The sequence below is a fragment of the Plecotus auritus genome, assembly GCF_963455305.1.
Source record: "Plecotus auritus genome assembly, chromosome: 3".
NCBI lineage: Eukaryota > Metazoa > Chordata > Mammalia > Chiroptera > Vespertilionidae > Plecotus > Plecotus auritus.
In genome coordinates this window covers 133,967,159-133,991,822 of record NC_137772.1, presented here as the reverse complement: position 1 = coordinate 133,991,822, position 24,664 = coordinate 133,967,159, and the positions used below count along the sequence as shown (strand labels likewise).

At 39.7% G+C, this 24,664-nt stretch overlaps 1 protein-coding gene across 2 annotated transcripts in view; it reads right to left on the bottom strand.

Annotated features, from left to right (window-relative positions):
- Positions 1-24,664, bottom strand: part of NDUFA9 (NADH:ubiquinone oxidoreductase subunit A9) — a 53,629-nt gene that overhangs the window by 7,595 nt on the left and 21,370 nt on the right. For both annotated transcript variants that reach the window (XM_080660931.1, XM_080660932.1), the window contains 5 exons: positions 17,324-17,415; positions 16,133-16,274; positions 11,975-12,077; positions 5,873-5,940; positions 4,274-4,350 (listed from right to left, as the gene is read on the bottom strand). In XM_080660931.1, the coding sequence (XP_080517057.1) occupies positions 4,274-4,350; positions 5,873-5,940; positions 11,975-12,077; positions 16,133-16,274; positions 17,324-17,415 (482 nt within the window). The remainder of the gene's footprint in view (positions 1-4,273; positions 4,351-5,872; positions 5,941-11,974; positions 12,078-16,132; positions 16,275-17,323; positions 17,416-24,664) is intronic.

Genomic DNA, 24,664 nt, shown 5'->3' with positions numbered 1-24,664 from the left:
CTACAATTGAAACTTTGTAGCCTTGAGCGTAGCCAAGCCTTCTGCTTGCTCCGTGGCGGCAGCCATTTTTTTTTTTTATTTATGTAATTGAAACTTTGTAGCTTTAAGCGGAGGCCTGGGCCAGCCTGAGTGTGCGGAAAGCTTGGCTTCCTCCATCGCCAGGGGCAACCCTAGCCTCCTGCTCTTTCCAGCTCCGTGGCTGCCGCCACTCCTGTTTGGGTTTATGTATCTTCTATCATTGAAACTTTGTAGCCTTGAGTGGAGGCCTAGGCCGGCAAGGGCAGGCGGAAAGCTTGGCTTCCTCCATTGCCAGGGAAACCCAAGCCTCCCTCCTGCTCTCTGTGGCCCTAGCCATCTTGGTTGGGTTTATTTGCATATTTGCTCCTGATTGGCTGGTGGGCGTAGCGGAGTGATGGTTAATTTGCATATTACTCTTTTATTAGATAGGATATCCAAATTGCCTTCTGAAAAGGTTATATCGATTTACATAAAATGCTAGTAACCCCCCTCACCAAAAATGAATTTAGTCATAAAAAGTAAACAAAATTTTGTCAATCTGCCAGGTAAAAAAAGGTACCTCAAATTTTTAATTAGCATTATTTTAATACTAAAGATTAATTTTTTTCTTTATATATTTTTGGCCATTTACACTTCCTTTTTTCCTGTCTATAAGAATGATTTGTTAAAAGTTTTTTATATTTTAATAATAAAGTTGGAAATATCTTTTATTGTTTATTCTTCACATTTTAATGTTTAGGTGTTTTATGGCATATAAAAGTCTAAACATTTCACTTAAAACTACTGATTTATTTTATTTTATGGTTTGGCTTTATATTGAGAAAATCCCTCTCCAGTCATCAGTGACATAACTTTTCATATATCTTTACTAATACTTTTACCAATAAGTTGTTATTTTTAAATCCATAACATCAGTACCTTTAGCAATATGTTTTTGTATTATAAGGTAAAGATATAATATCATTTACTGAATTATCTAACCTTCTCACATATTTTTAAATGTTGTCTTTATCACATACTATATTCTTACATATACTTAAGACTGTTTCTGGACTTTATATTCCATTCTCTTGATCTGAATAGTTTTGAACCAGTATAACCTCGCTTTAGTAATTATTGTTGCTTTTCATACATTTTAATATCTCTTCACCCACTTTCCTAATTCCTTTTCATCAGAAAGCCTGTGATAACTCAGCGAAATGAAAGGAATTTAGTGAGAACCTCATCATTCTGATATTTTCACCCAAAAACAAAACAAATAAAAAGAAAGACAGAAAATGTCAGCTAGGGGACAAAGCCCTTAAATAGCTTTCTTCTAATCCAGAAGGATGTGAAGATCACTGCACGGCATATAATATATGCTGTGCCAAAGAACAAACTATAATCTTTATGATGCCAAGCAATACTGGACTCATGGGCAAACTGATATGTAATATCCTTCCTTTTCAGCTCTTCTAAAGCACTTTGTGTTCCATTAACAGTGACTTGAAGACTGGTTTAAATGCCCCTGCTCACAGACAAAGTACACTGTAGCCTGTGTCCCTCCCAGCTTAGATTCCATGGTCATTCCTTCGCAAATATCCTCAGCAAAACCTTTTCCTCCAGCCTCCTCTCCACTATACCAGTGTAGCAAAACCCATACTCCAGTTAACCCAAATATTCGCCTTCTCAGTGCCTAAACCACCAGCAAGACAGAGTTGTAGAGAAAGTACAACTGGTGAATGGGCTTCACCTTTGATTTTTGATCACTACCTTCAAATGGAAGACTCAGTTCTGCTTTGCAATCTTACTATTCTCTCCTAGGAGTGCCCTTTTCCTGTTCTCCTAGGGAGTGCTTCCGTCTCTTCTGTGTCCTCAGACTTTCCATACACCTCTCTGATCTGCCCCATCCTTTCAGTGATGATCTCCTCACTTGTCTTTTTACCATTTTCTTAACAGTGTCTTTGGAATACAAACGTTTTTAATTTTGATCAAGTCTAATTTATCCATTTTTTCTTTTATGGAGTATGCTTTTGTCATATCTAAAAAAATCTTTGCCTAACCCAAGGTCTAGAAGATTTTTTATTTATCTTCCAAAAGTTTTAACACTTACATTTAGGTCTCTGATATATTTTGAGTTAATTTTTTCATGTATGGTGTGAAGTAAGGGTCAATGTTCATCTTTTTGCATTTGGATATACCAGTACCATTTGTTAAAAAGACTATCTTTCCCCCTTAGAATTGTTATGTCACCTTTCTCAAAGAGCAACCACCCATAAGGTTTATTTCTGGACTATCAAGTCTGTTTCACTGACCTATATGTCTATTTATATGCCAGTACCACACTTGATAATTGCAGCTTTATAGTAAGTTTTGAAATTAAGAAGCTTAACTGCTACCACCTTACAATTCTTTGTCAAAATGGTTTCAGCTACTGTGCTTCTTTTGCATTTCTATGTAGATTTAGAATCATTGTCAATATCTGCAAAAAAAAAAAAAAAAAGCCTGCTGGAATTTTGATAGGGTTAAGTTGAAAATATAGATCAGTTTTAGGGAAATTGCCATTTTAACAATATGGATTGACTCTTCCAATCCATGAAAATGAGATGTCTTTCCATTTATTTAGGTCTTCCTTAATTTCCCTTAGCAATGTTTTATAATTTTCAGTGTATAGGTCTCTATTTCTCTTGTTAAATTTACACCTAAGTATTTTATTCTTTTTTATGCTATTTTGAATAAAATTATTTTCTTAATTTTATTTTAGATTGTTCATATCCTAACATAGAAAACTGATTTTTTACTTGCTGATCTTGAACCTTATGATCTTGCTGAACTTATTAGTTCTCACAGGTGTGGGTGAGACCATAGGTATTTATTAAATGAACAATAAGCAGAATGGGCCAATATCATATAATTAGTAACTATGAAAAAACAAGAAGCAAAATTCAGGTCTTATGCTTCTGCCTTAACCTCAAAGTGTCAAGGAAACAAGCAAAGTTTTCCCCTGGAACTGAAGAGGCAAAAGAGAAATATAGATGTATTTTTATAATTTCACAAGGAAAAATGCCTACACTGCCAAGTCTGGCATTACTTGACCCATCACTGTGCCAAACAAGTATGACTTACCAGAGCCTAGCAAAGAGACTGAAGTGGCTGGGCAAAGCCAAAAAAAATGGCTAACTTATCCCAGAGCCATCCCCACTGAGCAGTAAGCAAGCAAAGTTTGTAAAGCCATTTCTGTTCATCTGTTCCTTAGTATCCTGGTCTAAGTACCTCTTAACTAAAGCCTGATGTGTTTGAATCTTGTGTTTTACAAAACCTGTGCTAAACACATTTTAATAATAGTGAAACATAAAAATGTATGAATCATAATCCTGAAAATAAATACTATGCATCTGGTTGAGAGAGAAAAGTGTCTTTTTTGTAGAATCAAATATTTCTTAGGAATTAGGTTATCCCTTCATTGTTGAATCAGATCCCCACATGTCACAAAACATCAGGCGCCACTAGTTTCCTTCACAGAATGATGGGGTTCTGAGCCAATTATTAGATAGATCTGGTACTTTTGAACTTGATAGATTAAGTCTTAGTTTTTTAGTCTTAGTCAATTCAGTATAAAGGTTCTAAACCTAGCTATGTCATAATTTAACAATTTCAGGAAAGTCAGTTTAACTGTGTCCCATTTTTCTGGAGAACAAACTTCAACAAAGAGAGCATATAACAAAAGATCAGTCTTGCACAGCGTTAGCAACTGTACCCTAAACCAGCCATTGTCAACCTTTTGGGGCATTAAGATACTCTAGCAAAATTAATTTGATTTTGTAAGTGTACTTACTCCCTAAAAGTATTCTGTGTTTTAGCATTTATAGTAATATCCTTTTATATATTAAAAAAATAACTGGAGTGATACAAAACCATCTGTGGTGGTCACGGGACTATGTATATATAATTCTCGAGGTAAGTGGTTCTCAGCCTTTGGTGACAGAAAAATCACTTATTTTAAAGCAGATTCCCAGGTTTCTTCACATTCTGACTTAATATAAGCATTCAGAAGATTCTGATAATGATGGCCTTTGGACAACTCTTTGAGACACACTGGTCTAAGGGCTAAGGGAGTAGGTTTCTGGAATAAATACACAGAAGAAAGAAACTATAAAAAATGCAATGAATAAATCTGTTAGTGAGTGACATGTTTAGAAATTATTGTTGCTGTAAATCAATGAGTACTTCATTTTAACAGGTAACACAATTTTAAAGTCAAACTCTAACCACCTACCCAACAAAGGCAAAAGTTTTCCCTCTGGCATCTGGCTCCTTAACTGCATTTACAATTCCTTTGGATACATCTACAACCTATAAGAAATTATAACACGTGTTTAGGTGATTGTTGACAAAGAGAGGGAGGGAAATAGAGAGATTCAAGAGAGAGAAAGAAAAAAGAAGGGAGGCAGGAAAGGAGAAAAGGAGGGACGAAGGGAGGGAAGAAGGAAAGAAGGCCACATCAATCAGACAGAGACAAACCCATGAAAAAATTAAAATAATGGCACGTCTGTTCAAAAACTTATTGAAGAACAGACTTCTAAGAGCTCAAACCATCTCTACATTGGAAGTTTTAAAATACTTTTTCTAGTCAAAGGTATTTATCTTCATACTAGAGGCCCAGTGCACGGATTCATGCTCCAGTGGGGTCCCTCAGCCAGGCCTGTGGGGATCGGGCCAAAATCGGCAGTCAGTCTGACATTCCGCTCATCCCGGCCCCGCTGTGCCTGCCACCACTCGGTAGTGCTGCCATGGAGGTGGGAGAGGCTCGCGCCACTGCAGCTGCGCTTGCCAATCATGAGACCAGTGTCTGGCGCCTGTCGGTCAGCTCCTGCGTTGAGTATCTGCCCCCTGGTCATCAGTGAGCATCGTAGCGACCAGTTGACGGGTCATTGGGTAGTTCGATCACTTAGACTTTTATATATATAGATGGCTGTCAGGCCTTCCTGATGTGCCTTTGCCTACCACTACTCCAAGCTCCTAACTCTGTTACTAAGCTCTCTCAAACTATTAGGCTAAACTACATGGGCTGGCCTATAATTCTACCACTTTGACTTTCAAAAATAATAATTTTATATAGTTTCAAATCTATGGTTTTTGGTCTGGGGTGACTTTGACACCCAAGAGACATTTGGCAAATGCCTAGAGGCAGTTTTAATTGACACAACTTGGGGGTTGGTAGGGGATGCTACTGCCATCTGGTGGCCAGAAGCCAGGAATACAGCTACAATAGCTCCTACAACAAAGAACTGATTATCTGGCCAAAAATGTCAATAGTGCCACAGTTGAGTGAGAAACCCTAGTTCAATATAATATGGAATCCAACATGCTCCCTCACCTCTGGGTTCCTGTACACACAGTTCCCTCTGCATAGGATGGTCTTTCCCAAACTCTTCATCTGACTTACTGCTAATCATTTTTAAGGTCTCACCTGATATGTCATTTCCTCTGGGAGGCCTTTCCTGACCATCAAGTCTAGATTAGGTATCCCCTCTCACATAACCCTGTAAATCTCTCTACCAGTCACGGCATTGATCACACTGCATGATCATTGCTTTGCTAATATGCCTCTGATGGAGACCAACTTGAGGATAGCAATTTGTGTGTATATATAGTTAATATCTCTATATCTGCCATGGTATGTACAGTGTGCCTAGTACATTAAGGGTTCAATACATTTTCCTTAAATGAAAGAACAAGACACAGAGAATTCATGTCACTCTTAGGTAAACTGAAAGGAAACCAGTTGAAGCAAACTGACAAAGAAGAAAATGACAAGAGTTATAGGATTAGGATAAATCCAGAAAACTGGTTACCCTTCATCCACAGTACTTACATATACTGGTTGTTTCACAGTCTTCTTGCCCAAGGACACAAGAGGTACACCACCAAAACAGCGCATATCTGGCAGAAGAAAGAACTATTCTTAGAACCCCTAAGCTGCTAAAAACCCACCACCTCCAGGTATTCCAGATTAACATAATCATTTTGCATAACAGAAATAATGAAATAAATGTAGGAGAGTCTGAGGAAATGAATGAGCAGCCCTTTTCTTTTCAGACAACAGGTATGGAAAGTAAAAAGGCCAAATACAGGGTGGGGCAAAGGTAGGTTTACAGTTGTGAGTAGGTGAAACACAGAGTTTATCCTTGTATTATTTGTTAGTATATTGTTTTTCATACTCACAACTGTAAACCTACTTTTGCCTCACCCTGAATATAAGAGAAAGGGAAACAGGTCAAATGGCTTGGCTACTTGTCTTCTACTCTATAATGCTAAATGTATGACCACTCCTAAGACTGGACTCGAAAACAAAATTGCACCTAATTTTAAGGAGGATATAACAATCAACAGATCAGTGATATAACGTACATAACCCAGAAAAAGATGCTGTTAAGAATGGGAATGTAGGCCCTGGATGGGTGGCTCAGTTGGTTGGCGCATTATCCCATGCACCGAAAAAGGTTGTGGGTTTATTCCCTGGTCAGGGTGCATATGGAAGGCAACCTATTAATGTTTCTCTCTCACATTGATGTTTCTCTCTCTCTCTCTCTGTTTCTCCCTCCCTCCACCAACTCTACAGTCAATAAAAATATATATTCAGGTAAGGATTAAAAAAAAAGAATGGGAATTTAGTATATAAAAAATGCAGTATCACAAATACATGGAAAATGGAAATATTATTTAATGTATGGTGCTGAGACAATACTACTTGGGGAAAAAAAGAAATGGTTCACATCTCACCATAAGCCAAAACAATCAAATTCCAAACGGATTAAATATAAAGGTAAAAAGAGCTTTTCAAAAAAATTTTAAAAGTAGAAATTATTTATAAGAGCATCAGAAAAAGAATTAAAATACTTAGGAAAAACTTAACCATGTTGGCTAAAGACCTGCGCAATGAAAACTATGAAACATTACCAAAAATATTTAAAGACACAAATGAATGAAAAGACATCCCATGTTTGTGAATTGGAAGACAATACTATTAAAATATCAATAGTGCCCTCGCCGGTTTAGCTCAGTGGATAGAGCATCAGACTGTGGACCAAAGAGTCCCGGGTTCAATTCCTATCAAGGTCACGTACTTTAGTTGCAGGCTCCTCCCTGGCCCGGGTGGAGCTTGTGCTGGAGGCAACCAATTGATGTGTTTCTCTCACATGGATGTTTCTCTCAGTCTTTCCCTTTCTCTTCTACTCTCCCTAAAAATCAATGGAAAAATATCCTCAGGCGAGAATTAACCAAAAAAAGGGGAAAAAAAAATGTCAATGGTACCCAAAGCAATCTACAGATTTAATGCAAACCCAATCAAAATCTCAATGGTGTTTTTGCAGAAATAGAGAAAACTCCATCTTAAAATTCATATGGAATCTTAAGGAACTCTGAATAGCTAAAACTATCTTAAAAAAGAAAGACAAAGTTGGGGTTCTCACACTTCCTGATTTTAAAACTGATGACAAAGCTACAGTAATCAAAACAGTGTATAGTGGTCAAAACAGTGACATAACGACAGACATATAAACCAAAGGAATAGAATAGAGAGAAACAGCCCTTGTATATATGGCCAAATAATTTTTGCCAAGGTGCCAAGACCATTCAATGGGGAAATGACAGTCTTTTCAACAAATGGTGCCAGGAAAATTGGATATCCACATATAAAAGAATGAAGTTGGACCTTTACTTTGTATCATATATAGAAAAATTAAATCAAAATGGATCAAAGATCTAAACATCCTCAAAAGAAAACATAGCTTCATGAAATGGGACTTAGCAATGATTTCTTGAATATGACAACAAAAGGAAAAATAGATAAATCAGATTACATCAAAATTAAAAGCTTCGGTGCATCAAAGGACACAATTAACTGAGTGAAAATTCACTGAGTGTAACCTAAGGAATAAAAGTAAATATCTGCAAATCCTATATCTAATTAGGTGTTACTATTCATAATATATAAGGAGCTCCCACCATTCAACAATAACAAAAAAAGACCCAGTTAAAGGTTGAGTAAAGGACATGAATAGGGATTTCTGCAAATAAGATATACAAATGGCCAACAAGCCCAAGAAAATATGTTCAATATCACTAATCATTAGAGAAATGCAAATCAAAAACACGAGATATTACTTCATACTACTATTTAAAAAACAACAGAAAATAACAAGTGTTGATGAGAAAAGAAAAAATAGGAACCTTGTGTACTTAGAAATGTAAACTGGTATAGCCACTACGGAAAATAGTGTGGCAGTTCCTAAAAAAATTAAAAATAAAATTACCCTATGATCTAGCAATTACAATTCTGAATATATACCCCCCAAATTGAAAACAGGGTCTCAAAGAGATAACTGTACACCCATGTTCAAAACAGCATTATTCACAACAGCAAAAAGGTGGAAGCAAGCCAAGTTTTCATTGACAGATTAATGGATAAACAAAATGTGGTATACAAATACAATGGAATATTCATTATTCAGCCCTAAAAAGGAAGAAAATCCTGTCACATGCTGCAACATGGATGAACCTTGAGAACATGCTCAGACAAATATTGTATGATTCCACATATATGAGGTACCTAGAGTAATTCAGAGACAAAAAGTAAAATGGTGGTTGCCAGGGGCTAGAAAGAGAAGGAAATGAGAAGTTATTTAATACATATAGTTTCAGTTTTGCAAGATGAAGAGTTTTGGAGATTGGTTGCAGTATAATGTAAATATACATAACAGTACTGAACTGCACACTTAGAAATGGTTGAGAAGGTGTCTTAGTCTGCCATAATGAAATACCATAGACTGCAAGGCTAAATTAAACAAGAGAAAAGTATTTTCTCTAGCTCTGGAGACTGGAAGGTCCAAGATCACAATGTCAGCAGTCTTGGTTCCTGGTGAGAGTTCTCTTCCTAGCTTGCAGTCAGTCAACTATTTTCTCACGTGGCTTTTCCTCGGGGCACACACATTGGAAAAGTGAGAGAGATCTCTCTCTCTTCCTCTTCTTATAATGCCACCAATCCTACCGGGATTGAACTGTGTCCCCCATGAGCTCATTTACCTTAATTATCTACTAAAAGCATTATCTCCAAATATAGTCAGCACATTGGGGGTTATTGCTTCAGGCAATGAATTTATGGGGGACATAATTCAATCCATAGCAGGTGATAAATTTTATATTATGTATTATATTTTTACCACAATTTTTAAAAAAGTGGAATACAGAAGGTGAAAGAAACACAAGCAATGGGGGGTTGGAAACACATGACAAAAACCTAAATTGGATAAATGAACTGTGGTATTTCCATTCAATTACGTATTATTCAGCTATAAAAAAGAAATGAGCTATGAAAAGATATGGAGGAAACTTAAATACACATTAGTCAGTGAAAGAAGCCAATATGAAAGGCTACAAACTGTATGATTTCTACTATATAATATTCTGGAAAAGGCAGAACTATGGAGATAGTTAAAAGATTAGTGTTTGCCAGGTTTTAGGGTGGGGGTTGTAGGTAGCAAGGCAAGGAGGGAGAGATAAATAGGTGGACTACAGGAGATTTTTAGGGCAATGAAACTATTCTGTAAGATATCCTAATAAGTATATATCATTATACATTTGTCAAAATCCACAGAATATACAACATAAAGAATGAACCCTAATGTAAACTATGGACTAATAATGTACCAATATTGGCTCACCAATTGTAACACATGCACAACACTAATGCAAGATGTTAATAAGAGAAACTGTTATGAGGGGACCATGAGGGATAAGGAATACATGGGAACTCTGTTTTCCATTCAATTTTTCTATAAACCTACAACTGCTCTAAAAAATAAAGTCTATTATTAATTAAAGTAAAAATGTGCCCTAACTGGTTTGGCTCAGTGGATAGAGCGTTGGCCTTTGGACTGAAGGGTCCCAGGTTCAATTCCAGCCAAGGGCACATGCCAGGGTTGCAGGCTCGATCCCCAGTGTGGGGCATGCAGGAGGCAGCCGATTAATGATTCTCTCTCATCATTGATGTTTCTCTCTCTCTCTCCCTCTCCCTTCCTCTCTGAAATAAATAAATATATATTAAAAAATAAAAAAATTCCTTTAAAAAAATAAAGTAAAAACGTAAATAAGACAACAAAAAAGTTGCAGCAAATATAAATATCCTTAATAGATAAAGTCTAAATAAATAAAAAAAAAACTCAAAAAAAAATGGGCAAAAGACATACACAGAAAACACAGAAATAATACAAATAGCTCACAAGAAAAAACAGGAAGCTTCTGATTTTAAAAAACTCATTAACCTTCCTAATACTATCTAGGAGAAAGGTCCAAATGTCCATCCAACACATAAGTGAATAAATTGAGAAGTAACTGATAATTCAATAGAAGCAGAAACTAAAGGTAGGTTCTGATCACAGACTTAAAAAAATGTATTCTCCCCTCCCACCCCCACAGAAGCACAGGAATCATTTTTTCACTTCTAAAGTCTCAAAATCTCATCACTTAGTAAGGACACAGATATTCTCTGTCAAGACAAAAGTCTAATTAGCAAACGAACAAATTAACCAAAATCCTGAGAGCAAACATAAAGTATCCCCCAGCCTATAAAAAGAGTTCACATATTATTTCTAGTTTATTAATGGCCAAATTAATATTTATTAATCTCTAACCCCATTCCATAGAAATTGCTATCATCAAGGAAGATCTATGAAATGTGTCTGACAAAGAATATTATCTCTTTGTTTTTGAAAATCAACACTAAAAAGACTTAGCAATCAGACTAAATCAGAAAGCAGTAAGAAATGGGCTTCATATGAAAAGTATAAATGAAGACTACATTTAAGCATTAACTATGTGCCAGCTGATATAACATAGGCTACTTCATCTAATTCACACACTGCTCTTGAGGTAGACATTATTATCTCCATTTTAAAGATGAGAAAGCTGCCACTCAGATTTGACAAAATCACAGAGCTAGTCAGTCCCCCAGCCAAAATTTAAACTCAGATCTCTGACTTCTAAATACATACTCTTTCCACGAATCTAAGATGCTTCTTTTGATACATAGTATCGAAGATCATAAGAAGGACCATGCTGACTAGGTAAATATAATGATCTTGAAGGAGAAAATAGCAACTGGGAGAGAAAAAACATAACCTCAGTCTGTCAAGTGAGAGAACACCGTTAACTTGTACTTAACTTAAACTTAGTTAACCAGTCTCCCGTTTTCTACCATCTATATATATAAAACCCTAATATGCAAATAGATCGAACAGCAGAACAACTGAACAACCGGTCACTATGACGTGCGCTGACCATCAGGAGGTGTGCATGGAACATGGCGGGCGTTGGAAGCAGTGGAGCAAGTGAGTGAGGGCACCAGACCAAGGCAGGGCACTGGTTGCTGTCATCGGGGTGAGGCTCTGGTGATTACTGAAAATTCTTTGCTCCTGCACACCGCGGTCCTGCCCAGCACTCATACCTGCTGCTGGAGCCAGCCCTGCTTGCACCTGATGCCAGCGCCAGAGCTGCTACTCGCACCTGCTGCTGGTGCCCGGCGCCAGCCCCAATTGCCCCTCAGGGCTTCTCCACCTCCCCCTGCTCCTGAGGTGCAATCGGGGCCAGCAGCCACCACTCGCACCCACTGCTGGCTAGGGCCCCACTTGCACCCGCTGCCAGTACCAGAGCGGCTGCTCGCACCTGCTGCCAGCACCCAGCGCTGGTCCAGATCGCTCAGCGCCATCAGCACGTGGGAGCGGTGGCGGCAGGAGCAGGGCTGCCAGCAGACAGAGGACTGGCAGACAGGGGATCAGGGGACGCGGCAGGAGGGGCTGCGCAGTGGTGCAGAAGATGGGCCGAGACCTGCCCCTATGCCCACTGCAGCCTCGTGGCCCACAGTTCCTTTCAAGGTGCATGAATTCGTGCACTGGGCCCCTAGTTAAGAAAGAACACACACTTGCAAAATAATTGAGGTATCTATCCTCTCGTCCAAAGATGTCTGACGGCTTTATGATAGTGGCTTCTGGAAATGCATCTCTCACTTCTTTCTCTCCAACAGCCTAAAGAAACCAAACAAACAGAGTTCTGAAATGAGTGAAAAAAGCATCAATTTTTCTCACTATTAGGACATTACTTATATTTCAAAGGTCATATGTTCCTCCAGATTAAGGTAATGGTACTGTTCATAAATCTCAATTACACAGAAAATTTTTAAATCACACATAAAAAAAAGTCCCTGTTTCTTACAGCTCTTGTTGGGTTTCTTTCCATAATTATTATAGGGAAGCTTACACAGAAGGAGAAAAATCAAAGTAGAATTTTTCTAGCCTCCATTTTTCCTTCTAATTACAGATTCTCTGGTTTGTGTCAACAACTTAGCATCCTGCCAGAGAAAGAGCTGTGTGGTTGCCCGGGTAGGTCCTTAATCTTCCTGTTCTCACTTGTTGTCATCTACTCACCTCCTAGACAAGGCCTCTTGTTCAATGCAGATATTAATCTTCCTTTCCACCCCAATTTTCTTTTCCCCTACACCACCACTGTGGGTGACATCAATGCCCAAGTGGACTTGAATCTCTGTTTCTTGAGCTTCTCAACTTCAACGACCACCTCTTCAGTCCACTTCTGCACTCTCAACTCAGTCAGGACACAGACCATATCAACAACTGCCCTTTTTCTGAAACTAAATGACGACACCTTCCTCTCAAAGAACAACTTCCTATACTTCCAGCCTGCTTGTTCTTGCTTATCTATTCCTGACATAATCTGTTTCTCAACCTTTTCAGGAACTCTAGTCCACTGATTCTGCTTTCCTCTAAATCAACTCCTCCAAACATCCTTTGTCTCTGATTAGATTCCACAGTCCAACTTTTCAATCACTCTCTTACCAATACTGTAAAATGCCTTGTCATTTTGTCCACTACTCCACCCACTAGGCAAAATACCAATCCTGGGAGAACCCTATCACTCTCCTTCTCTGAGCCATGAACTCCTTCTGCCTTCAGAGTTGGAAGAAATGAAATAAAAATCACAAATTGGTATCACTATATAGTCATGCACACATAGCATTTTGGTCAGCAACAGACCACATACACTATGGTGAGCCTATAAGATTACAATGGAGCTAAAAAAAAAATCCCATCATCTAGAGATGGGGTAGTCATCTTAACAACTTCGTGCAATGCATTACTCACATGTTTGTGGTGATGCTGATGTAAACAAACCTACTGCACTGCCAGTCATATAAAATAGTATATACATTTATGTGCAATCCATAATACTTGATAATAATAACAAACAACTGTTGTTTATATATTTACTATACTATACTTTTTATTGTTATTTTAATATGTACTCTTTCTACTTATATTTTCGCTTGTTCTTGATTTAATCTTGTGTTATTTGTACAGTAATATGCTGTACAGGCTTGTAGCCTTGAGAGCAATAGGCTATACCATCTAGGTTTGTATAGGTGCACTCTACAATGTTTGTAAGACAGAATGGCATAACAATGCATTTCTCAGAACGTAACTCTAAGTGACACATGACTGTAAATTCACCAGTTTTAACTGGGTCCTTAACATTTCCCACATATAGTGTTTTCTTATTATTACTTTACTCTCCCATATGACAATTTCAAACATTTTCTATTCTATTCAAATTTCTCCTTATTTTCCTCTCCCTTTCAGTAAATGACATTACCTGTTAATACTGCAGGAAAAAAATCACCTCAGTTCTCAGTACTTAATCTACAAATTCAGGTGCATGAACCAACATTTTCTCCTTCCTTCTTACCACATCAGAGGAGCAGTGCCACCACCAATGCTTTGGAGCTCACCTCCTTTAACTTTTTCAGGAAGCTGCCCCATTTTCTCTCCTATATCTTCAGTCTCAGTCCCTTCACCAGCACCATCCCACCAGCATTTCAACAATGTCTTTTAAACAAAGATTTTCTACCTTAAATGAAAAATAATTTTCCAACTTCATGTGACCCTCCAGCTTCCTGTCCATCTGTCCCACATTCCATCCTTTTACTAAATCACCTAAACTACTTGCCCTACTGTCCCACTGCCTCAGCTCCTACTAACTTCTCACTCACCTTTACTCTGGATTCTGCCTCAATGTTTGCACTCAAATCATTCTAGGTTAAGATCACCGATGACCTCTATATTAGTAGATCCAAGGTTACTCTAGAGTTCTTACTTACTTGGCTTCTCAGCAGCACTCAAAAGTAACTACTCCCTCCTTGCAACACTGTCTTCCCTTGGCTTTCATAACCTCACATCTCTTGGTGTCCCTTCTACCTGATCACGTTCACTCTCAGTCCTATGTTTTGGTAGTCCTCATCTACCAGACCACTAATTACTGATATTCCTCTGGGCCCAGTCCAAAGCTCTCTTCTCAATCCATGTTTCCACAGTAGACCATCTTATCCCCTCCAACTGTTTCAATTATCAACAAATGCTGGTGACTCCCTAATTTATTCCTCGAACCCAGACCTCTCTTCTGAGCTGCAGGATCATAAATCCCATTCATCCCCATTACCTGGACGATTGACACACATCTGAAATGCTACCCAAGTCCAAAACTGAATCATCCTCTTCCATTATCCATAAATTGTATTTCTCAATCTTTGCTGCACACTGAAATTACCTAGGGAGAGTTTAAAAATACTGGTGCCAAATTGTATTCCAATAGATTCTATTTGAATTGATCTAAGTGCAGCTTGGGCATCAGGATTTTTCAAAGCTCCTTCAGTGATTCTAATGTGTAGCAAAGGTCAAGAACCACTGCCCTAAAGCTTAGTTACAAATGTTTCTCATCTTATTCAATAGCACCACTGTCCACCCAGTGGTTAAGCCAAAGAGCTGGACATATTTGACTCTTCCCTCTTTCTCACCACTGACTTCCCCTGCCCTGTCGCTTCCAAACAATCATGAATTCAGATGATTCTATAAATGCCAGGGCAGAGGCAGGCAGTGTGAACTTTCTCTCTCTAGTGTAGTATGAAAATATGAAGCCTGGGGTACTGTCAGGCAGTTTTGTGAGTATGAAACACACACACACACACACACACACAGAATCACAGAGAAACAAAGCTGAAGCCCTCACGAACCTTGGCAGCAATGTGGCTAAGGATTCCTACTGCTGCCTTTTTCAGATATGTGGACCTAGAAGTTCCTTTTTGTTTAAGACAGTTTACGCTAAATTTTCTGATGCTAGTAATTAAAAGCGCCCTCTCCCCTCCATTATAGGCTCCTACAGCTATTTTGTAATACCTGGTACATCGGGAATTATTTTCCTCAATGGACTAGACAGGGGTGGGCAAACTTTTTGACTCGAGGGCCACAATGGGTTCTTAAACTGGACCGGAGGGCCGGAACAAAAGCATGGATGGAATGTTTGTGTGAACTAATATAAATTCAAAGTAAATGAGCGGAGGGGAGAACAAGAGAATCGGATAGAACAGCCGGATCCGGCCCGCGGGCCGTAGTTTGCCCACGGCTGGACTAGAAACTAGATATGGGCTAAGATCATGTCTGTTTTATTTACTCCTATATCTCCAATGCCTAATACAATGTAGCACATAGTAGATGCTTTTTAAACAATTTGTTCAATAAAGGAATGCAGTGGGTCAAAAAGTTGGAGCCACTGTCAAGGACCTCTGGTCATTCTCAGTCTTCCTATCACCCCTTCAGATGTAGCACAAGGTCATAACTATACAAGGGGTTTGAGAAAAAAAGATGATCCTGTAACCTTGGTAGGTGACACAGGTATGACTCTTTTGGGCAGGAATCATATTCTACCATTTTTGTTTACTGTGTAATTCTATTATGCCCTAAGAAACTGCATTTTAGAGGATAATAATATGGTCTATCCATCTTTTAAATCCCTTAGCATAGTTCCCTGCAAATAGAAGGCACTCGACCAAAATGGCAGAACACAATGCACACGCACATGCTCCCTCACACAAATCTAATTCTGGTATGGAGAATTAAAAACCTTTTAATCCTGGATATGTCAATGAGAAACCCTGAGTGAAAACTTAACTCTTGTTTCAAAGGGGCCAGGAAACGCCAGCTCTGTGAATCACTTCCCAAATCAACTTGTTACTTACCTTATTTCTCAGATATCGAGAAGTACTTTTAATATCAGCATTCAGATGTGAAATGTGAATAAATTTTTCAATTCCGGCTTCCTTGGACACCTGAGCAATTGCTTGGGGAATTTTCACAAAAACATCCTCAAAATCAAAGTTTCTAGAAGAAAAGGAGATCGGCTAAGAACACTTAACTCAGGATTTCAAAGCTTTCCGTTAGTAAGCTGACTTTCACACTAGTGCTGGAATTCATAATATCTGAACTGTAAAACAGCAATGATTTCACCCAAAATGAAACTTAATTACTTTATTTTACTGCTCACTGTTATTACTACATATATAATTCAAGGTTTACTAATGTTGTAAATCAGCTTGCATAATGTTCTGTGTCCTCAACAAATTCCAAGGCTGAGGACCTTGAAAAAAATCTGGCTGCACTGTTTGAGTAGGGATGAGGAAAGCACCGGGACCAGGGAAATCACTTTTTATTCTAGGCCTTTGTTTCTCTCAGAGTTAAAAAGAACAGTCAGTCACCAGTTTAATCCAACATTTACTAAATGCTTACTCTGTTTTACACTGTTAGTCACTATGGTAGGTATAATGCTAAGACCCTCCAAGTCATCAAAGAGCATTTGATGAGGTAGACATATATAAACAAATCTAAGTCAACCTTTAGTAAATGTTACAAAAACAGATCTGAACAAAGTTCTGTGGAACTACAGGTTTTAAACATTAGTTGTTGATAAATAACTCATACAAGAACTGTTCAAACCAGTACTCATGCCATCTTCAGTTAACAATGTGGAGAACAGATATAGAACATTGTCACACTGGAAAACACAATGGTCACCTTGTTGACAGTGGAACAGGCAAAATTCTCCTACCAAACCCCATCCCAGCTGGAAAGACCCAAACACAGGACCAGTATTGGTCATCCTGTCCAGTTGATGACACGGACCACACTGACATAATCATACATACTTCTTATGGGCCGCACATCACACTGCTTACTTATACCAAACTTATGCAACTAAATCCCCTAAGGGGAAGAGGGGTTGCTATGTATGCAAATGGTTAGTATGTAAATGGTTGCTTATTGATGAACTGATTTAAAATGTCATCACTACAATGCTTAACATACAGACAATGCCCAACAAGAGTCTACTGAACCCTAAGACAGCTTACACAAAGAAATGAGTCAAGACTTACCTGGTTTCCCAGTCTCGCCCAACAAGATTGATGACCACATTGCTGTGCTCGACTGCTCTTCGGATAGAATCTTTGTTTCTCACATTCCATTCCTATAACAGCAATAGCCAATCAAGTAAAAACTTAAGAGGTGTACCCTAGCACTTAACCTTTCTATAGGGCCCCACCCACAGACCCCCGCAAATTTCAAGATGGGCCATATGTTGTAGTCACAATACAGTGCCATTTCATACAGGCTCCATTTATTACAACAGAAATTATTCTGAGATCTCAAACCCCTGCTGATTCTCTGACTCTTCTGGAGACTAATAGTTGAAAGTCCACTTTACTCAGGTAATCAAATGGTAGAACTAGTAAAAAAATGCTATTCATTTTTTAAAATAAAATTATTTGAGTGAAAGACACACAGAGAGAGAGAAACATCCATTTATTGTTCCACCTATTTATGCATTCATTGGTTGCTTCTTGTATGAGCTCTGACTGGGGATCGAACCCACAATGTTGGTGTATCAGGACGATGCTCCAAATGAGATACCCACCCAGGGCAAAATGCTCTTCATTTTTAATGGGCCACATCAATTTCTGTCCACCCAAATGCCACATGTCTGTAAAGGAATCCAGTAATCAAGTCTCCCTTCCTGAAATATAGCTGAATAACCAAGTATCATCTGGGATATAAACTGATTTTCCCTTTTTAGCAGCAATCAGTTACAAACTGAAGATAAAGAGGGTCTATTAAAGGCTAATAATAAATTGGGAACATTCATAATAATTTTTCATATTTTTTAAACTCTTTTCTCTTTATAATCCCAAATCTAGTCATTTCTACTTTAAAGACATGAAAACAACGCTCAAAGAGAAGTGACCTGCCTAAAACTCCAGATTAAGCCAATGGCAGAATTTGGTGTAGAACTACACTTCTGAGCATCAGTTAGGACTTCAGTAAGATTGATGATTCTTATCCAAAATAGTGACTAGGAATTCAATAACCTCAGACAAAGGTACAGAGTTTTCTATATTACAATGAAACTGAATTTTTAAAGCATTTCAATAAAAGATAATTAAGAATTTCATAGAGTCAAATATTAAGTGTGTATGCATGAATGAATGGAATGGAAAGGAGAGGGAAGGGAAGAGAAAAGGAAAAAGAGAAAGGGGGATGGAGGCAGAGAGAACGAGTAAACATGAGCAAGCATACTCAAATGCCTGTGTAATTTAGAAAAGAGTGAATGGGCTATAGATATCAGATTCAAACGCAAAAGAACAAAGCCATAACTAGGAAAAACTAGTTATGATGGAGAGTCGGGTGGAGAGACAGTACAGAATAACAGCTTTGGAATCCAACAGGAATGCAAATTCCAGTTTGCCATTTACTAGCTGTGGACAAATGATCTCTCCAAGCTCCATGTAAAATCTGAAAATACAGCCTAACTCATGGGGTTGCCATAAGGATTAAGTAAACTATGCATAAAATCTACAGCACAGTGACTGACATACTCATTTAAAAAAAGCAGCTCTACACATAAAAAGCTAAAAAAAAAAAGAATTTTTCAGCCAAGATGGAAAGAATGGGAGAGGAAGAATCAAAAAAATAACTCAGTTTAAAAATTATGGCAGAGTCTGGCTACTACAAATTCAGGCAGAATTTCCCACAACCTCTTCAGATTCAATAATTAACTAGAGCAGTGGTTGGCAAACCGCGGCTCACGAGCCACATGCGGCTCTTTGGCCCCTTGAGTGTGGCTCTTCCACAAAATACCACGTGCGGGCGTGCACGTACAGTGCGATTGAAATTTCGTGGCCCATGCGCAGAAATCGGTTTTCAGCCTGGGCGAGTCTATTTTGAAGAAGTGGCATTAGAAGAAGTTTAAGTTTAAAAAATTTGGCTCTCAAAAGAAATTTCAATCATTGTACTGTTGATATTTGGCTCTGTTGACTAATGAGTTTGCTGACCACTGAACTAGAGTAACTCACAGAACTCAGGAAGGTGCTATACCTATAAGAGCCATCCTATATAATAAAGAGGTAATATGCAAATTGACTATCACGCCCTCACACAAGATGGCCACCACAAGATGGCTGGCAGGGGAGGGCAGTTATGGGTGATCAGGCCAGCAGGAGAGGGCAGTTGGGGGCGACCAGGCTGGCAGGGGAAGGCAGTTGGGGGCAACCAGGTCTACAGGGGAGGGCAGTTGGGGGTGACCGGGCCTGCAGGGGAGGGCAGATGGGGGTGACGAGGCCTGCAGGGGAGGGCAGTTGTGGGGGACCAGGCCTGCAGGGGAGGGGAGTTGGGGGCGACCAGGCTTGCAGGGGAGGGCAGTTGGGGTGACCAGGCCTGCAGGGGAGGGCAGTTAGGGGCGACCAGGCCTGCAGGGGAAGGCAGTTAGGGGCGACCAGGCCTGCAGGGGAAGGCAGTTAGGGGCGACCAGGCCGGCAGGGGAGGGCAGTTAGGGGTGACCAGGCTGGCAGTGGAGGGCAGTTGGGGGGAACCGGGCCTGCAGGGGAGGCCAGTTGGGGGCAACTGGGCTGGCAAGGGAACAGTTAGGTGTCGATCAGGCTGGCAGGGGAGTGGTTAGGGGGTGATCAGACTGGCAGGCAGAAGTGGTTAGGGGCAATCAGGCAGGCAGGAAGGTTGGGAGCCAGCAGTCCCAGATTGTGAGAGGGATGTCCAACTGCTGGTTTAGACCCGATCCCACAGCAGTTGGATATCTCCCGAAGGGTCCCAGATGGGAGAAGGTGCAGGCTGGGTGAGGGACACACACACCCAGTGCACAAATTTTGTGTACCGGGTCTCTAGTCTATATTATAAAAGGCCAGTGGCCATAACACCGTAATGACCAAACGAATGGTCACCAGGAGGTGCACTGATGGGTTTTGCGGCACAGCGGGTCTCATGGCATGCCGAGTTTCTGGGTCCCACCAGTGCGGTGGGTTTCTGGGTCCCGCTAACGCGGCAGGTCTGGGTCTCATGCGATTTCGTGCGCTGGGCCTCTAGTTATATTATAATGGATACAAATGAATAGTCAGATGAAGAGATACATAGGGCAAGGTCTGGAAGGGTCCTGAGTGCAAGAGCATCTATCCCTGTGGAGTCAGGGTGTGCCACTGATACAAACAGTCCTCGGGTTACGTTGGACTCAACGTATATCATTTCATGTTTATGTCGCCATCTCCCATTTATTTATATATTAAAAAAAAAAAGTTCCATCATTTCGACGTATGTACATAGGTGCTTTATGTTTTTTATTATTTATTTACCACAAGTAAAGGTCAGGAATTGTTATCTTTCTTTTAAATATTTTTTTACTGTTTCACTTCATTACTGCTGTGTATGTACTCCATGTGAGTGGCGTAGATGCTTATGTAGGTGGGTTCCGACTTACGGTGAAAATCGCGTTACTTTGTGCTGTAGGAACAGATCTCCATTGTAACCCAAGGACCTACTGTATATTGAAATGTTCACCAATCAGGAAGCGCCCCTGGGCCTCGGTGTCCAGACAGTTACACAGGCATGATTGATTAAATCATAGGACCCTGTGATTGAGCTCTCCAGCCTTCCTCCTTTATCTGAAGGTTGGGCTGGCCCAAAGTTCCAACCCTCTAATAATGTGATTGGTCTTTCTGGTGACTAGCCCTCATCCTGAAGCTATCTAGGGGCACCTCCCACCTCCCCCCCCCCCCCCCCGCAAAAAAATAAATGATGGCAGAGTAAGTGGATGCTGCACAGACATGCTCCCAGGACCAAACTGGAATTATAACTAAAATACAGGAAAACTTCCTGAATAACCAACTAAAGACTCACTGGAAAGAAACCTGATAACTGAGGATGGAAAGTGGAGAATGCATAGAGACTGGTGGGAGGTGCTGAGGACCAAAAGGGCTGGCTGAGCTCCTACAGACTGTCTGAAATTCTGGAGAGATATCTCAGCTGTAGGGGGTTCCACTGAGAACTTTGGGGTCTAAACCCCAAGCTGGGTCCCCCAGCAGAGAGCACCAGAACTGAGAAGGCTACCCACATAACATCTGGCTGGGAAAAGCAGCGGTGTTGCTGTCTGCCAGGGAAAGACAGCTAGAAATACAGGCACCCTCTTAAAGCACCAATGCACAAAATTCCCTGTGGAGTCACCCACCTTGTGCTCCGGCAGAGGGAGGGCAGAGTAGACTGGAGCTGTGTGAGCAGAAGCCAGGATCGGTAGCTCTGGGGTTATAACTCAGAAGGCAGACACCCCTGTTTCCTGTGCTGAGTCAGTCCTTCACGTTACAGAGGTCATCTTACTCACACAGACATTTGCTATACAGGTGAGCTTTGCCTGGGGGGAAGACAGTTGACCCACCCTATTGAAAAACACCTTGCCCCACAGTGTGGAGTTTCTGAGGCCCATTAAAAGACTAAGAATAACAATTAGCCTCCAGGCAGAACAACTGCCCCACTTCGTTGAAAAAAATCTTGCCACACCTGTGGAGGATTGCCTAGGGGCTATTCAAGATGGAATCCTAACAGTCTGTAGGCAGAGGACTCTGGAGGCTTTCAGTCTTTGCCTAAATAGTCAGAAACAACATTTGACATTGTCCTGTATTAGAGATTGAGAGGCACAGCAGATCTACCTAATACATAGTCACAAACCCAAACAGGCAGCCAACATGAGGAGACAAAGAAACAACCCCCAAATGAAAGAACAAGAGAATTCTCCAGAAGAAGAGATAAATGAAATGGAGATAAACAATTTATCTGACATAGAGTTCAGAATAATGATGGTAAAGATGCTCAACAGCATGAGAAAAGATATAGTAAATATGAAATCAGATATAAAGAATGACATAGCACAAATAAAGAACACATTGGAAGGAATACAGAGCAGATTAAGGGAAGCTGAGGATCAAATCAATAAATTAGAAGACAGGGTTGAAAAAAATCACTCAATCTGAGAACCAAAAAGAAAAAAATTAGTATAAACAAGAGGACAGCTTAAGGGAGCTGAGGGACACCATGAAACATAACAATATTCGAATAGTAGGTGTGCCATAAGAGGCAGAAAGGGAGAAGGGGAGAGAGAACATGTTTGAAGAAATAATGGCAGAAAACTTCCTTTACCGGGTAAAGGAAAAAGTCACACAGTTCAGGAGGCAGAGAGAACCCCCAAGCCAGAAGAATCCAAACAGGCCCACACCCAGATGCATCATAATTAAAATGCCAAAAATTAAACACAAAGAGAGAATCTTAAAAGGCAGCAAGAGAAAAGCAAACTATTGCCCAGAAAGGAGCTCCCATAAAGCTGACACCTGATTTCTCATCAGAAACTCTACAGGCCAGAAGGGAATGGCATGAAGTACTCAACGTAATGGAAAACAAGGATCTGCAACCAAGATTACTATATCCAGCAAGGCTAGCATTCAAAATAGACAATGAAATAAAGAGCTTCCGCCCTGACCGGTTTGGCTCAGTGGATAGAGCGTCGGCCTGCGGACTGAAGGGTCCCAGGTTCGATTCCAGTCAAGGGCATGTACCTGGGTTGCGGGCACATCCCCAGTAGGAGGTGTGCAGGAGGCAGCTGATCGATGTCTCTCTCTCATCGATGTTTCTAACTTTCTATCCCTCTCTCTTCCTCTCTGTAAAAAATCAATAAAAATATATTTAAAAAAAAAAGAAAGAAAGAAATAAAGAGCTTCCCAGACAAAAAAAAAAAAAAAAGGCTAAAGGAGTACATCACCACCAAACTAGCATTCCAAGAAATGCTAAAGGGACTGCTTAATGAGAAGATGAAACAGAGAAAATGAGGCATACAGAATTTAAAGGGCAATAAATAAGTACCTATCAATAATAACCTTAAATGTAAATGGATTAAATTCTTCAATCAAAAGACATAGGGCTGCTAAATGGATACAAAAACATGACACAGCTATATGCTGTCTACAAGAGCCCACACAGGATAAGAGTGAAGGGATGGAAAAATTTTTTCAGGCAAGACTCACACAGGATAAGAGTGAAGGGATGGAAAAACAAGACTCAAAACAAGACTCACACAGGATAAGAGTGAAGGGATGGAAAAATTTTTTCAGGCAAATGGAAAAGAAAAAAAGCTGGAGTAGCAATACTCATATTGACAAAATAGACTTCAACATGAAGGCCATCACAGAGACAACAAAGATCACTACATAATACTAAAAGGGAAGAGGATATAACCCTGATAAACATATGCACCCAATATAGGAGCACTTAAATATATTAAAAAAACTTCTAGAGGACCTAAAGGAAGAGATTGACAATAATAAAATCATAGTAGGGGACTTGAACACCCCACTGACTTCACTGGATAGATCCTCCAGACAAAAAATTAACAAGGAGCCCAGTTTTGGTGGCTCAGTGGATTGAGCATTCTCCCATGGACCAAAAGGACCTGGGTTCAATTCCCTTTCAGGGTACCTGCCCGGGTGGCAGGCTCGGTTCCCAGTGGGGGGTGTGCAGGAGGCAGCCAATCAATGATTTCCTCTCATCATTGTTTCTATCTCTCTCTCCCTTCCTCTCTGAAACCAATAAAAATATGTTTAAAAAAATTAACAAGGAAACAGTGACTCTAAAGGACACATTGGATCAGATGGATTTAACTGACATTTATAGAACATTTCACCTCAAAGCTGCAAAATATACATTCTTCTCAAGTGCACATGGATCATTCACAAAGATAGACCACGGGTTAGGACACAAAACAGGTCTCTACAAGTCCAAGAATATTTAAATCATATCAAGCATCTTCTCAGATCACAGTGGAATAAAATTAGAAATCAACTACATTAAAACACCCCAAAACATTCTAACACATGGAGGCTACAGAGCATGTTATTAAACAATGAATGGGTTACCAACGAGATCAAGAAAGAAATCAAAACCTTCCTGGAAACAAATGAAAATGAACACACAACAACCCAAAATCTCTGGGACACAGCAAAAACAGTCCTGAGAGGGAAGTTCATAGCACTACAGGCCTAACTAAAAAAAAAAAAAAAATTAATAATAAACTATTTAACCCTACAACTAAAAGAACTAGAAAGAGAACAAGAAAAGCCCACAGTAAGTAGAAGGAAGGCAATAATAACGATTAGAGCAAAAACAAATGACAGAGACTAAAAAAAAACAATATAAAAAAATCAATGAAACCAAGAACCGGTTCTTTGAAAGTAAAACAAGATTGATAAACCGTTAGCCAGAGTCATCAAGAAATAAAGAGAAAAAACCCAAATAAGTAAAATGAAAAACGAAAGTGGAGAAGTAACCACTGACACCACAGAAATATAAAGAATTGTATGAAAGTACTATGAACAACTATATGCCGACAAGCTGGACAA